This window comes from Olea europaea, chromosome 15 (assembly GCF_002742605.1).
Source record: "Olea europaea var. sylvestris chromosome 15, O_europaea_v1, whole genome shotgun sequence".
NCBI lineage: Eukaryota > Viridiplantae > Streptophyta > Magnoliopsida > Lamiales > Oleaceae > Olea > Olea europaea.
This window is the reverse complement of record NC_036251.1, coordinates 11,264,112-11,276,859: the sequence shown is the minus strand read 5'-3', so window position 1 is coordinate 11,276,859 and position 12,748 is coordinate 11,264,112. Positions and strand designations below refer to the sequence as shown.

General features: G+C 35.0%; 2 protein-coding genes across 7 annotated transcripts; one reads left to right on the top strand and one right to left on the bottom strand.

Annotated features, from left to right (window-relative positions):
* Positions 1 to 372: 372 nt before the first annotated feature.
* Positions 373 to 5,904, top strand: LOC111410161 (BTB/POZ domain-containing protein NPY2-like). 6 transcript variants are annotated; one of them, XM_023040388.1, is made up of 5 exons: positions 373 to 509; positions 1,029 to 1,821; positions 2,937 to 3,006; positions 3,509 to 4,684; positions 5,072 to 5,904. In XM_023040388.1, exons 2-5 carry the CDS (start codon positions 1,763 to 1,765, stop codon positions 5,618 to 5,620), a joined length of 1,854 nt encoding a protein of 617 aa, XP_022896156.1. In that variant the 5' UTR covers positions 373 to 509; positions 1,029 to 1,762; the 3' UTR covers positions 5,621 to 5,904. The 6 variants fall into 6 exon arrangements, with proteins under 6 accessions (XP_022896156.1, XP_022896154.1, XP_022896153.1 ...); XM_023040386.1 differs by having other exon boundaries at positions 1,020 to 1,821; XM_023040385.1 differs by having other exon boundaries at positions 927 to 1,821.
* A 3,773-nt stretch (positions 5,905 to 9,677) lies between these two features.
* Positions 9,678 to 11,709, bottom strand: LOC111410160 (40S ribosomal protein S29). Its single transcript, XM_023040384.1, has 3 exons — positions 11,572 to 11,709; positions 10,182 to 10,281; positions 9,678 to 9,910 (listed from the first exon to the last, which is right to left on the bottom strand). The coding sequence occupies exons 1-3, from the start codon at positions 11,631 to 11,633 to the stop codon at positions 9,902 to 9,904; spliced, it is 171 nt and encodes a 56-aa protein (XP_022896152.1). The 5' UTR covers positions 11,634 to 11,709; the 3' UTR covers positions 9,678 to 9,901.
* Between the last annotated feature and the right edge of the window lie 1,039 nt (positions 11,710 to 12,748).

Genomic DNA, 12,748 nt, shown 5'->3' with positions numbered 1-12,748 from the left:
AATAAGGGAAGAACAACACAATCTGCCACAGCAGCATCGTAAAGATTATGTGCACACTTTGAATTATTCGTTGCGAATAACTTCAAATTCAGTACAGGAAATTATTAGACGAGTCATTTTCTAGTTTTTGTTGAATTTCCACAGGCTAACGAGGACAGAAAGAAATGGTCAATTTCACTATAAGTACCAAGGGCACTTGATGTTAAAGAGGGAGCAAGAAAGCTGAGTGTCAGTGTGGCGTGCATAATGTAGCAAATTGCCTGTCTTAATCTCAATCCCCACAACTTCCATTCTCAAGTACTTACTTCCTCAAGAAAATTTTCACAAGCGTAGAATAGAACTTCATCAAATTAAAAAAAAAAAAAAAAAAAAAAAAAAAAAAAAGAAAAAAAAGAAAGGAAAAATCGTACTTCAACACACCACCAAGTTTTTGTACTTCAAGAAACCAACAAATTTTAATGGGGTTTTAACTTTAAAAAAAAGTTGGATTCCAGTCTGTAACAGAACTGGTAAGCAAATGGCACCAAATCTTGGCTTTTTGAGTGAGTATTTTATTGTGCAGAATACGACTTAAAACACATTTTCTCGATTCCTTTCTTTTTTGGTTTCAGTGCTTAGAATTTCTTTTGCACTGAATGCATGTGGAGTATAGAATTTTTTCTTTTCTTTTTATTGTGCTGAATGAGCTTTGGCATCACAAATTTGTGTTGATATTTCTTGGGCTTATGCATATAGTAATTCTTGGGTTCTGTTTGGGGTTTACACGGACAATGATTTATGGGTTGTGTTTGCTGATCACTACACATTGCCCCTTTACTTTCTTAAATTTGCCAGTTTTACATCATATAATGAAGGCCATATGTTTATATTTTTACCCGTGAGAAGATTTCTTTGATATTCTGAGATGATTCTCTTTTGTACCTCAGATTTTGTTGGTTGCTGATGTTTTAGTATGTATGAGCAACAGTATTGCATTATATTTACCTGGATATTGCGTGATCTTCTCATTTATTCCTCAGCATTGGCAGAAACCTAAAGGGGGAGATTCTTGTTGTCTACCATTTTGGTGGTTGATTCAACTGTTTCCAAGATGCTGTTTTCCGTTGCAGGTCTTTCAAACTAAACCTTTTTAAATTAGGTATTGCACATGTTGACAGATCTCTGATTTGTTAATGGGGAAACTTGTAGCTTTGAGCATTTTGGGCTTTTCTACAGTTATAAATGTGTTTGTCCAGAAACAAAACCATTAAAGAAACAGAGTAAAATTAATGGTAAAAGGAGGGATTTGAGAATAATTTAGTGTGAAGAGTCTGTTGTTTATGTCTCCTTTGTTGACTGGGTGCCCCCGGAGTCCGTGGGCTTTGCCACTGACCAAGGAAACAACCTCTTCTTTGGTTCTCTTCCCACTTAAGTTTCTTTAAGCTAAAAATTTGCATAACCCAATATCTCCATTTTCTATCTCCCACTGGAAATCCCTCCTGCCTGTCTAGATTCGGTCATACGAAGCATGTGTCCACCTCTTTGAGATTCCCTTGCCTTGGCCTTGAAGTTCATAAAATTAGCCATATCAAGACATTTGGTCCCCACTCCTCGAACTTCTTAGCTTGCCATTTCTGGGACTCCTCCTCGAATTAGGTTTTGTCTGATCATTGGGGATGTCCCCAAATTGATCTGGTGTAATACGTTTACCGTGATTAGTTGAGTGGTTTGGAAGTTTGGTTTTGAAGTATCTGGTGAGAAAATAGATCTTTGACTTGCCAGGATGAAGTTTATGAAACTTGGATCCAAGCCGGATTCCTTACAGACTGATGGGAAAATCAGGTGAGAAAATCTTCCGTACATTTTCTCAGTAAATCTGTAATAGCTGGTGCTTTTGAATGATTGTTGTTTAAATAGAGTTTTTCTGAACTTGCTTGATTGCTCAATACATGTTAAAAACCTTTTTATCTCCCTACTGTTTTTGTTAGTATAGTTAAACCCACTACCATTCTTCGTTTTCTTGGGGCTCTTTGAGGAGGTTTCAAGCAGCGCTCTTTTAGAACTTGAAAATATATAAGAAATAATTGTCTAACTTTTATACTTCCACACTAAGTAAGATGGATTGGTTATTCACGAGTTACTCTTCCCAGACAATTTTCTTGCTCCAAAAAGTTTTTACATTATAGTTGAGCTTGTCATCATTGTTCACCTTTACAGAAGGGCTATTTTGGACTGTGTTTTGACTATTTGTTGATGCCAGTTTGTTGGAGGCAATCGAATGCTCCTATTTATATTATGAGATGTGCACAAATAAAACTCCTCGAAAAATTATGTTCTTTTATAAGCAATCTTTCATAAATTACATGTTACCCAAGAGAGAACTTTGCTTTCAATTGAGGAGAACGAAAAGATATTTACTATATGTTAACGATTTCAACTCTCCCATAAGTTTTCTATAATAATTTGAGTATGTTTTATTGGCGTCAATTAGTTTGGTGCTTCTTGGGGCGGTATCTTTTACTATTCATTTAGGGAAATACCCATTTCAAAGAATAGGCTTTACCAATGTGCAGGAAGTTGAAATTAAGATAGAGATGATTATTGATTTTCCTTTTGATGCTTCCCATCCTTGAAAGGAAGAAGATAAAAATTGAATTACTCTAATGCATTTGTAGTGATCTAGGTTCTAGACGTGGAATGATGTAAAATTGTGAATTCGATGCTTATGTCTTTAATAATATCAGGCGTAGGATATTAGAAGTTTTTTGACAAAATTAATTTCATGCTTTTGAAGCAACATTTATATCTCACTATAGAAGCTAAGAAAACCCCTGGCTTTAATTAACATATCAAATTGGCAATTTGTTTACTTCAGAATATTTTAAGTAATATAAGTTTCCACTCTACTTGTTAGAAGAGGATGTTGACATTATAAAAAAATCTCTAATCTCTTGCAGATATGTGGCTACAGAGTTGGCAACGGATTTTATTGTTAATGTTGGGGATGTGAAATTTTATCTCCACAAGGTACGAAGTTCTTACTAATACTTCTGCGACAAAAATATCATTTCAAGTTTTTGTTTTTGATACTACAGTTATTTTGTCTTGTTGAGCCTATTGACATCTGTGTTAAGCGTGAATGGGGGTGCTTCTTTAACTTTTCTGAATCATTAACATTTATACTGCCAAAAATGATCTTACATGGATACGATATAGCACTTATAGATTTGGAACTGTTGTAAATATTGACGTTCTTTCTTATGTCTCAAGTACCACTTATTGTGAAGCATGAGGAATCAAATTTTTGGCTAAACAGTTCCCTGCATATTTTCAGATGCTAATCTTGCTTATTATCTAGACGAGTAATTGTTAAGCACAGCCAAACAAGCTCTATGTATCTTGTAAAGTCTGAGATTATATTCACTCAAATGTCCTTTTTTATCTCCTTGACATTCTTAGCATTTGTGGTACTTTTGTCGTGGATTCATACGGAAATAACAATTTGCTCCTAATATTGGGTTTTTCGCAGTTTCCTCTTTTGTCTAAAAGTGCACACTTACAGAAGTTGGTTTCGTATTCTAATGAAGGAAGTGGTGACGAGGTCAAAATTCATGACATTCCTGGCGGTTCCAACGCCTTTGAAATATGTGCAAAGTTTTGTTATGGAATGACCGTCACTCTCAATGCTCATAATGTTGTTGCTGCACGTTGTGCAGCAGAATATCTCGAAATGCATGAGACAATAGATAAAGGGAACCTTATCTACAAAGTTGATGTTTTCTTGAACTCTAGCATTTTTCGAAGCTGGAAGGATTCGATTATGGCTCTTCAGACAACTAAGTTTCTGCTACCTTTGTCCGAGGAACTGAAGTTAATCAGTCACTGCATTGATGCTATTGCTTCCAAGGCCTCGACCGATGTTTCCAAGGTAGACTGGTCCTATACCTATAACCGGAAAAAAATCAGGGAGGAAAATGGAGATAATCCCCCATGGAATGGCGTAACAAGCCGAATGGTGCCGAACGACTGGTGGGTTGAGGACTTGTGCGAGCTCGAAATAGATTTGTATGAGAGAGTTATCGGTAACATTAAACGCAAGGGGACAATATCGAATGAGGTGATTGGAGAATCTTTGAAAGCTTATGCTTATAGAAGGTTCCCAGGCTCTACAAAGGGCGTTGTACAGGTCGAAGATGTTTCAAAGTTCCGTTCAGTATTGGATACAATTGTTTGTCTTTTACCTACTGAAAAAGGCAGTGTTTCGTGTAGTTTCTTGCTGAAGTTGTTGAAAGCGGCTGTTTCAGTTGACTCAGGAGAGATGGTGAAGGGAGAACTTGTAAAAAGAATAGGGCAGCAGCTGGAGGCCGCGTCCGTGAATGATCTGTTAATACTAGCTCGTGATGGAGAAGCAACCATGTATGATGTCAATATAGTTCAGAAAATAGTCGAAGAATTCATGATACAAGACCGAGTTGCTGAAACTGAAATGGAAAATGACAATGAAAGTCAGGAGTTTAGAAAGCCAGGGATTTTGTCAGAAGCCTCAAAGCTAATGGTGGTAAAGGTAGTTGATGGTTACCTTGCCGAGGTTGCTAAGGATCCTAATCTTCCTTTGTCGAGTTTCATTGATCTCGCAGAATTGGTTTCGAGCTTTTCTCGACCTGCACATGATGGGCTGTATCGAGCAATTGATACATATCTTAAGGTAGCATTCTCTTTAGTTTTTTCGTACAATTTTCCAAGAGTGTTGCATACATTTAGTGCTAATTTGTCTATGTATGCAAAAGGTGACTTCCTAACAGGTAAGAAACTTCCGCTACTTTCCAAAAGAAACAATGCTAATATTAGCATGTCTTCCTAAAATTGATTGGTATCATTTTTAACTTAAAAGTTGTGTCAATCCAAAATTGCATCTTTTTCTCTATCATGTTAGGAAGAAAGAAAGCTCGGTTTTTTCTGTACCGAGCGACAAAATGAGGTTCTTCGACTCAAACAAATTTTGTTTTCAGTAGAAGGATATGGATATTAATAAATAGTGGCTGCAATTTGGTCAATGCTCTGTCAATTTAACTAATCCACGGTCTTGTTGCAGGAGCACCCTGGGATCAACAAGAACGAAAGGAAGAGAATATGCAAGCTGATGGACTGCAAGAAGCTCTCGGCAGATGCATGCATGCATGCTGTCCAAAATGAGAGACTTCCTATGCGTGTAGTTGTACAGGTACTCTATTTCGAGCAAGTCCGTGCTGCTGCTTCGTCTGGCAGCAACACTCCTGATCTCCCTAAAGCTATTAAAGACCTTAACTGTGGCTCAAATGGAAGCTCGAGATCGACAACTGCAAATACAGATGAAGATTGGGACGCCGTAGCATCAGCTGAAGAACTTCGTGCATTGAGAGGCGAGCTGGCAGCTTTAAGATTAGGGAATGGAGTAGTGCATGAGAGAAATGGTGACAAGGCTTCCATGAGTAAAATGAAAGGGTTGATAATGTCGAAGAAAATCTTTTCGAAAATCTGGTCAAGAAAAGCTGGCCAGGGTGAAAACAGTGGCTCGGATTCGACGGAGAGCCCTGGTTCGTCGAACAATCTTGAAGAAACAAAGTATACACCCTCGAGAAGTGGGAGACATTCTGTTTCTTAGTTTGAAGAATCTAGAGGATGTAATTTAAAATAGCATTAATTTGAGCAAAAATATATTGTCTAGAAGAGTTTTCTTGTCTTAGTACCTTTTATGCAGTAAAGGGGGAAAATGGAAAAGTCTCTTTCAGAGCTTTGTATTTGGGCAGTTATTATCAGGTAGCAGCCAGCAGGAATTGATGTAAAATTCACTTCATTCCAGTGTTTCACTGTCCATTGGAATAGTTTGATGATAATTTGGTTGATCTAACAAGTAGCTCCTGATGAATGGGGAGTGATTGATTTGAACCCCCATTTTAAATTTTATTTCATTTTATATTTTTAATTCGAGTCTTAATTTTAAAAAAATTAGTAATAATAATTCACTTAAGAAAAAAGTGAGTTAATTGTTTCAATGGTCATTGAACTAAGATTTATGTAATTTGATTGCTTATTAAAGTTTAAAATGTCAAATTTTGATCACTGAATTTAGGTCCATATTTTAGATTGCTGATTAAAGTTTAAAATGTCAAGTTTTCACTACTGAATTTTGGAAAATGTTGTACGTTATTTACTAGTATGACTTCCGTTTCAAACATCTACTGAAATTGGTGACGTAGCTAATGAAATGCACATGTGGCATCCCGTCACATCGTTAACCTTCGAAATGGTCGAATTTTATTAAATTTTTAAAAATGTTTTTTATTACTCACTGAACTTTGAGGTGGTAAAATTTTGACCATTGAAACGTCGAATCTTAGTCATTATAATTTGAAAAATATTTTATATTACTTACTATAAATTTGGATCTAGCAACATATTTATACAATAAAATTATTTTTATGTAAACTCAAAATTTTTTCTAACTTTTTAACTACATATTCTCTAAAAAAATCATTATTTAAAAATTCGACCATATCAAATTTTATTGGCGAAAATTCAATTATCTCAAAATTTAGTCATCAAAATTCAATTACCTCAAAGTTCAGTGAGTATGGTCGAGTTTTTGTCGCAAAACTTTGAAAAACGTCTTCTATGACTCACAATAAATTTAGATTCAATTAAAAGTCGTTGTTAAAATTTGGATTTAATTTTGTTTAACAAAAAATAAATTCAATGTGTTTCGTTGTAAAATGCAAATATTATGATGAAAATAGCTTTAAATTTTAAAAACGTAAATTAATTTTAAATTTAATTACTCTGTAATTAAGTAATCATTCCTATTGATATAGACAATGCTTGTAAAGTTGTGCAAAAAAAGTAACTACTAATCTAGGTACTTTTGATATTTTGGATTGGCATAAGACATTAGGACATCCCAATTCTTATACGTAATAGCACTTGTTTAATTCCAATTTGCTTGGTAATAAGAATTTTGCTTCGATTTCGTCTATATCTCTTTGATTGTTCTTCATGTAAATTGGCTAAGAATAATATTTTATCATTTCCATCTCATGCTTTCCATATTTTTTATATTGTTTATAGTGATATATAGGGTATTGCACCTGTAATATCTCATGCTCATTATAAATAATTTGTTACTTTTATCGATAATTATATTCGCTTCGTATAGGTTTATTTTTTCTATACAAAGAGTAAGGTTTTCTCTACCTTTAAGGGTTTCCTTGCTCTTATAGATAACCAATTTTTCTCGATCAAAATCTTGAGATCTGATTCAGGAGGTAAATATATGTCTAACAAGTTTCAATCTTTCTTACAGACCAAATGTATTATTTCTTAGCGATCTTGCCTCTCTACCCCTCAGCAAAATGGGGTGGCAAAATGCAAGAATCGTCACCTTTTCGACATTGGTAGAACCCTTCTGATTGAGTCTTCTATTTTCTCTCGCTTCTAGTGTGAAGCATTTTCTACCTTGTCCATCTTATAAATCAATTACCTTCTCCAAACTAATAATGTTTCTCAATTTTATAAGCTTTTTAGTCATCATCTCACATATTATCATCTCCGTCTTTTTGGCTATGTGTTTTGTTCATTTACAACCACATGAAAGGACAAAATTCACTTCTCAATCTGTCAAGTGTGCCTTTCTAGAATACGATGAGACTCAAAAATGGTATGTGTGTTATGATCCTAAGATATAACAAATAAGGATCTCACGTAACGTTTTCTTTGAGAAAACAATTTTTCTTCTCCTTAGAACCTATTGCTTCCCCTCCCGTGTTCTGTATCATACCTGATTTTCCTACAAACTTCTCTTGGTACAAGCCAAGTCTTATTTCAACTTGCAAGAATGCTGAATCGATCTGATCTCAAGATTATTTCTCAGATAGCTGTTCCTCCACCTCTCCCTGATCCTCCACTTACGACACCAAATGATCATTTTCCTCCTGCCGCTCTTCGTCAAACTTCTCATGTCTCTCATCTACTAGATAGGTTTGGTTTTTCCTCCCATAACTCTATGTCCGCTACCCTTTAACACAGTTTCTATTCCCTCCTCCTATAAACAGGCTATGGAACTAGAGTGTTGGCAACAGGCAATGAATGCAAAACTTGAGGCTCTTCTACCATCACTCCAAATTTCTTTGAATTTTACTTCGACAGTAGAGGATTGAGGCTCAAGCAGCACATAATAGAGCACGGGGAATTTGTCCGCTGTTTCAATGCTCCTTCAGTTGATGAAAAATTCGAATTGCTGGGCATGTAAGTCATTGTATCTTAACATGTTACACACCCTCTTAACCCGGAAATGCGGACACAAGCATATATATCGTAGCGAATTTTTTCTTCATTTACTGATATGTTCTCTTCAGCTTGGCCAATGTCTTTAGACTTGCTTCTGAAAGCCTACCATCCCTGTATGAGGGAAGCCCAAGCATTCGGAAAGATGCACCAGAAAGGTAATTACCAAAAATATTTGTTCTTAATAAGAATTATTTCAAAGCTTATTTTTGCTCATCATCTCGACGGTTTTGGCAATATGCTTTAGTGCTCTTAAGGGCTTGTGTGGTTACTGCTGCAAAATCGTAATAACTTATTGCACTGATTCGAATCACACTTCTAATGCTTTGACTTTTCTTTTAGCTGCCAATTTTCGCTACTATATGTTTATGAGATTGATATTTGAATTGGATACAAAACTTAGGTTCATTCAGCTCAGAGACGACTACAAGAGTGCAAAGCTGGGAGCTAAACTGAGCTCGTTGTGGCCTAGTTCTAGTTAAATTGCCTGCTGAAGAAAAGATAAATCCAGTTATTCCGCATTTTTTTATTTTTTTTTTCTAACGAGCTGTTGGGATTTTTTTTTTTTTTTAGGCCTTTCCACCTCAAAATACGCTCTTCATATACGAATTCTTAGACGGCGAGTTCGTACTGCAGTCACAGCATGATTACAGATCTTTTTCTCTGTTGTCTGAAAATTTCCCTCATGAATGTACATTATTAAAAAAGGTTGAACCCTAAGGGCCCCCACCGACCCTGTCCTGGGCCATCGTGGAGGAGGTAAATCGCAAGATGTGTCTCCCAGGAGTGAGGGTGGAGAGCACATGGATAGACCAAGGCTGTTAACCCATATGGTAACTCCCGCTTGCAACAAAGTCAATTCCACCTTGCGGGGAATCGAACTCTGCACACTGCCGCGCTGAACCCTATCCGCCCTCCCCTTTGCCACTGGGAGATATGCCCTGGGGGCCATGAATGTACATTATTAAATCCTTGGAGGTGTTGGTTAAGAAGAACCCTGCACACACATTTTGCAGAAACAGTTTCATTTTTTTCCGAGTTACAGCTGATCAAAATCAAGTTATCGCGAAAAGGGCTGAATGTGCAAATTTTCTGTCCTGATACGTTGAACCAGTACGACATAACATCTTGTCTCGTTTCATCATACCAAGCTGTGATAAATAAAAACTCTCATAATGTTCTCTGTAAAGAGTGATTGATAATTCTCTGTTCTTAGATTTCGCTGGAGATTTGAAATTGTACTCTGTGGAACTCAAAAACTAGAAGATACCGTCTCCTAACTGACCAAAGCAATTTATTGTATTGTGTGGCTCTTGCCCCTGCATATGGGTGTTTGAACCTCAAAGTAAAGTGCCATTAAAGCAATCAGTGCAATGAAAAAAAACTGCAGAATGAACAATTTCACGATTCATTGAAAGAAATGAGTACCATGAAAAGAGTTCCCGGAACAAATTGAGTTCTATCTAAAACTAGAATAATCTCTCTTACCACACCCTTCTTAAAAAAAAAGGCAAAGATAAATTATAAAAAGGATGCCCGTAGAGATCGAAAAGCAACCCACTTAGAAAAGCCCTCCTTCACGGGCAGAAATTCAGATATTCACAGCTCAACGATACTGCAAAAACATAAATGCACAGGAAATTGTCACTATAGTGAAGAATGTTATAAATCCGACTAAGAACAAATAATTGCTAAGGAAACATTCAATTTAAACAAGAAAATCCAAAGTGTGACTAATTTAAGCAAAAACTCTGTTAAATGAATGCAAGCTCTATAGATATGAAGATTCAGAAACACATGATTGGTCTCCCTGAAAATATAGCTCAGAATATAAAATGTATATATAAATAGTTCATATTATGGTTAAAAAAACCTCAACTATTTACCTTGATAAAGCCAATTTCCTTGGCATTGCTACGGAAGCACTGTCTGCAGCACATGAGCCCATACTTCCTAATAATTCCATGGGGGTTCCCGCATACACGACTGTCATAGCATCATATACATCATGTCAATATTAAGGTGAACATATAAACACAGGCATCAAGTCCAAATTACATACCAAAGTAGGTTCAACAACACTTGTAACAAGTATTACAACATTGTATTCTAACATCAAGCTATTACTTGTTGTAGATGGAGGAAATTTTGGCAGAAGTTTTTCATGAAACTAATTCACACAACATAAGAACTGATAATAAGGCCCGTTTGAAATGACTTATGAGAGTCAAAAGGAATTTTTGAAAACCAAAAGCTGCATTTGCAAATGATTAATTTTATAAAAATGCTTCTTCTAGTTAGAAAGCTCTATTGAAAGAAAATTTATTTAGAAATTAGATTCTAAACACCTATGATGCATCGACATGGATACTTGTGTCTGACACGGCAAGTGTTGTAGTCGACACGCAATTTTTGATTTGAAAAAAGTACTGACACGACACATTGACTAAATTATTTAAAATTATTCATTTAATCATTTATATAGTATAATTTTAGTTTTATACTTATTTTTTTATTGAAATCTTTTCAACAAGTATATATTTGTTATTTATTAATAATTTTAGCTAAAAATATATAAGATTTCTAATACAAAAAAATAAAAATGATTAAGATGGAATGTTCGAGCAATGTCGAACATGGGCACGTTACCCTAATAGAAGTGTTCATGCAATAGAGCTAAACACTAATTAAGTTAGCTTTCTCAAAAAGCTTGTATATAAAAAGAAGAAGCAAAAAACCATGCATACGAGCCCTTAGTCAAACTATCCCTACTTACAAGTACTAAGCATACTCCCATGGTATCTACTAAATTTTTCAAAAAGGTAGCTTTTTAATCAAGTCTTCAACTCAGCATGACATGTACTAAAAACAGATCATATGAGAAAGATTATTAGAATTACCCAGGAACTCGACGGCCATTCAACCGATACATCTAAGACACATAATACTTTTTAAGTCAGCACGCCAAATTCCCATTTATAATAGATAGCCCTTATATTACTGTCCTCCTGTAGATTATAACTACAACAATTCATCAAAAAAAAACACGAAACTACGGACCAATTAGCATTAAACGCTGACCAACATCATCAACAGAGATATATATACACAAATATCAAATCAGTCTCAAAAAATCCACGGATCAAAGTAAAACAACACATCATAACTCCCTCAAAACCGTTGCATATTATATTAATACGTTGAATTACACCAAAAAGCTTAAAAATTCTCTTAAAAAAAAATGAAAACTTAAAATTCTCTTAGTGACGCGATTACCAGGTGCGGGAACCAGGCCCGTAGGTCTTGGGGTGAGAGTTCCAGATGTTAGAGTGCCCCATCTTTCAGCGCAAAAGAGAAGCCGATCGAATGTAAGAGGAACCCTAATTGTATGTTTTGCAAGAAAAGCGAAAAGTTTTAGTATTTATAGAGGGTAGTCCCAAAACCCTAGTAGGTGACTTAAAATATTGAATTTAGTCCATTTTATTAAAATTTTACATTTAATTTAAGAAATAAGAGGTGAAAAAAGTAGGTATTTCTTATGTATCTTTAAAAAATGTGTGATTTCAATTATTATTTAATTTAAAATACAATTTTTAAACAAAAATTGAATTAAACCCAAACACAGGGTCTGTCAATGTAATTGATAAATTGGAGATGATAAATTATAAAAAAAAATAAAATATATGTGTGTGTTTGTTTGAGGGAAATTATAAATTGAGTAATAGGTAAATGAGTAATAATTGACTAATTATGGGTTAAAAATATATAACTACAAAGAATTCAAAATATAAATTTAAAAAAAAAAGAAATTTGAGAAAAAATATGAAAAATCAAATAGTCACATTTTGTGACCCCTAATAAATTTGTGTTTCTTTTGTGAAGTCATGAACTCTATGAAATGCATTAATAAAATTAAATCAAACACGTCACTACGTTAGAATGAATTAATTTGCATTGGCACATATAAAAAAATATAAAAATAAAGAATCAAAATAAAAAATTTTAATGGAGTGTATAAAAAAAATTATTCTCTAAATTAAAAAATGCTCTCTATAAACTACCACAATAGACTAACAATGAGGCTAAACCTCATAGCAAAAGAGAATGGAAATTAAAAATTAAACACACAAGCTAAATCGACCTTTTACCTAGGCAAGGAGTGGGTGGGGGGTTGGTCTAGAAAATCCTCAATATATTGATGGGTCATTTTGATGAACAATGCTAGGTGTACACTTAATTTGACAGTCCTCTAAGAGGGGATGGGGCCTGCGACACCAAAGGGTACACACTTCACATTTTTCCATTTTGATTACCTTTTTCTTTCACTCTTTCTCTACTTGGCGAGGAGCTTTTTTTGACTTGGCTTAGCTCAATTGCCCTACATGATTGGCCCTTCAAAAGGTGAAGTTATTGTCGCAGCTTGGTGACCTATCTAGGGACGGAGTTTGGGAAG

Coding starts and splice junctions, on each gene's coding strand:
- LOC111410161 (XM_023040388.1), top strand. CDS start 1,763: ATGAAGTTTATGAAACTTGGATCCAAGCCGGATTCCTTACAGACTGAT. Junction 1,822..2,936: donor CAGACTGATGGGAAAATCAG/GTGAGAAAATCT, acceptor AATCTCTTGCAG/ATATGTGGCTACAGAGTTGG. Junction 3,007..3,508: donor TGAAATTTTATCTCCACAAG/GTACGAAGTTCT, acceptor GGTTTTTCGCAG/TTTCCTCTTTTGTCTAAAAG.
- LOC111410160 (XM_023040384.1), bottom strand. CDS start 11,633: ATGGGGCACTCTAACATCTGGAACTCTCACCCCAAGACCTACGGGCCT. Junction 10,282..11,571: donor GGGCCTGGTTCCCGCACCTG/GTAATCGCGTCA, acceptor ATGCTATGACAG/TCGTGTATGCGGGAACCCCC.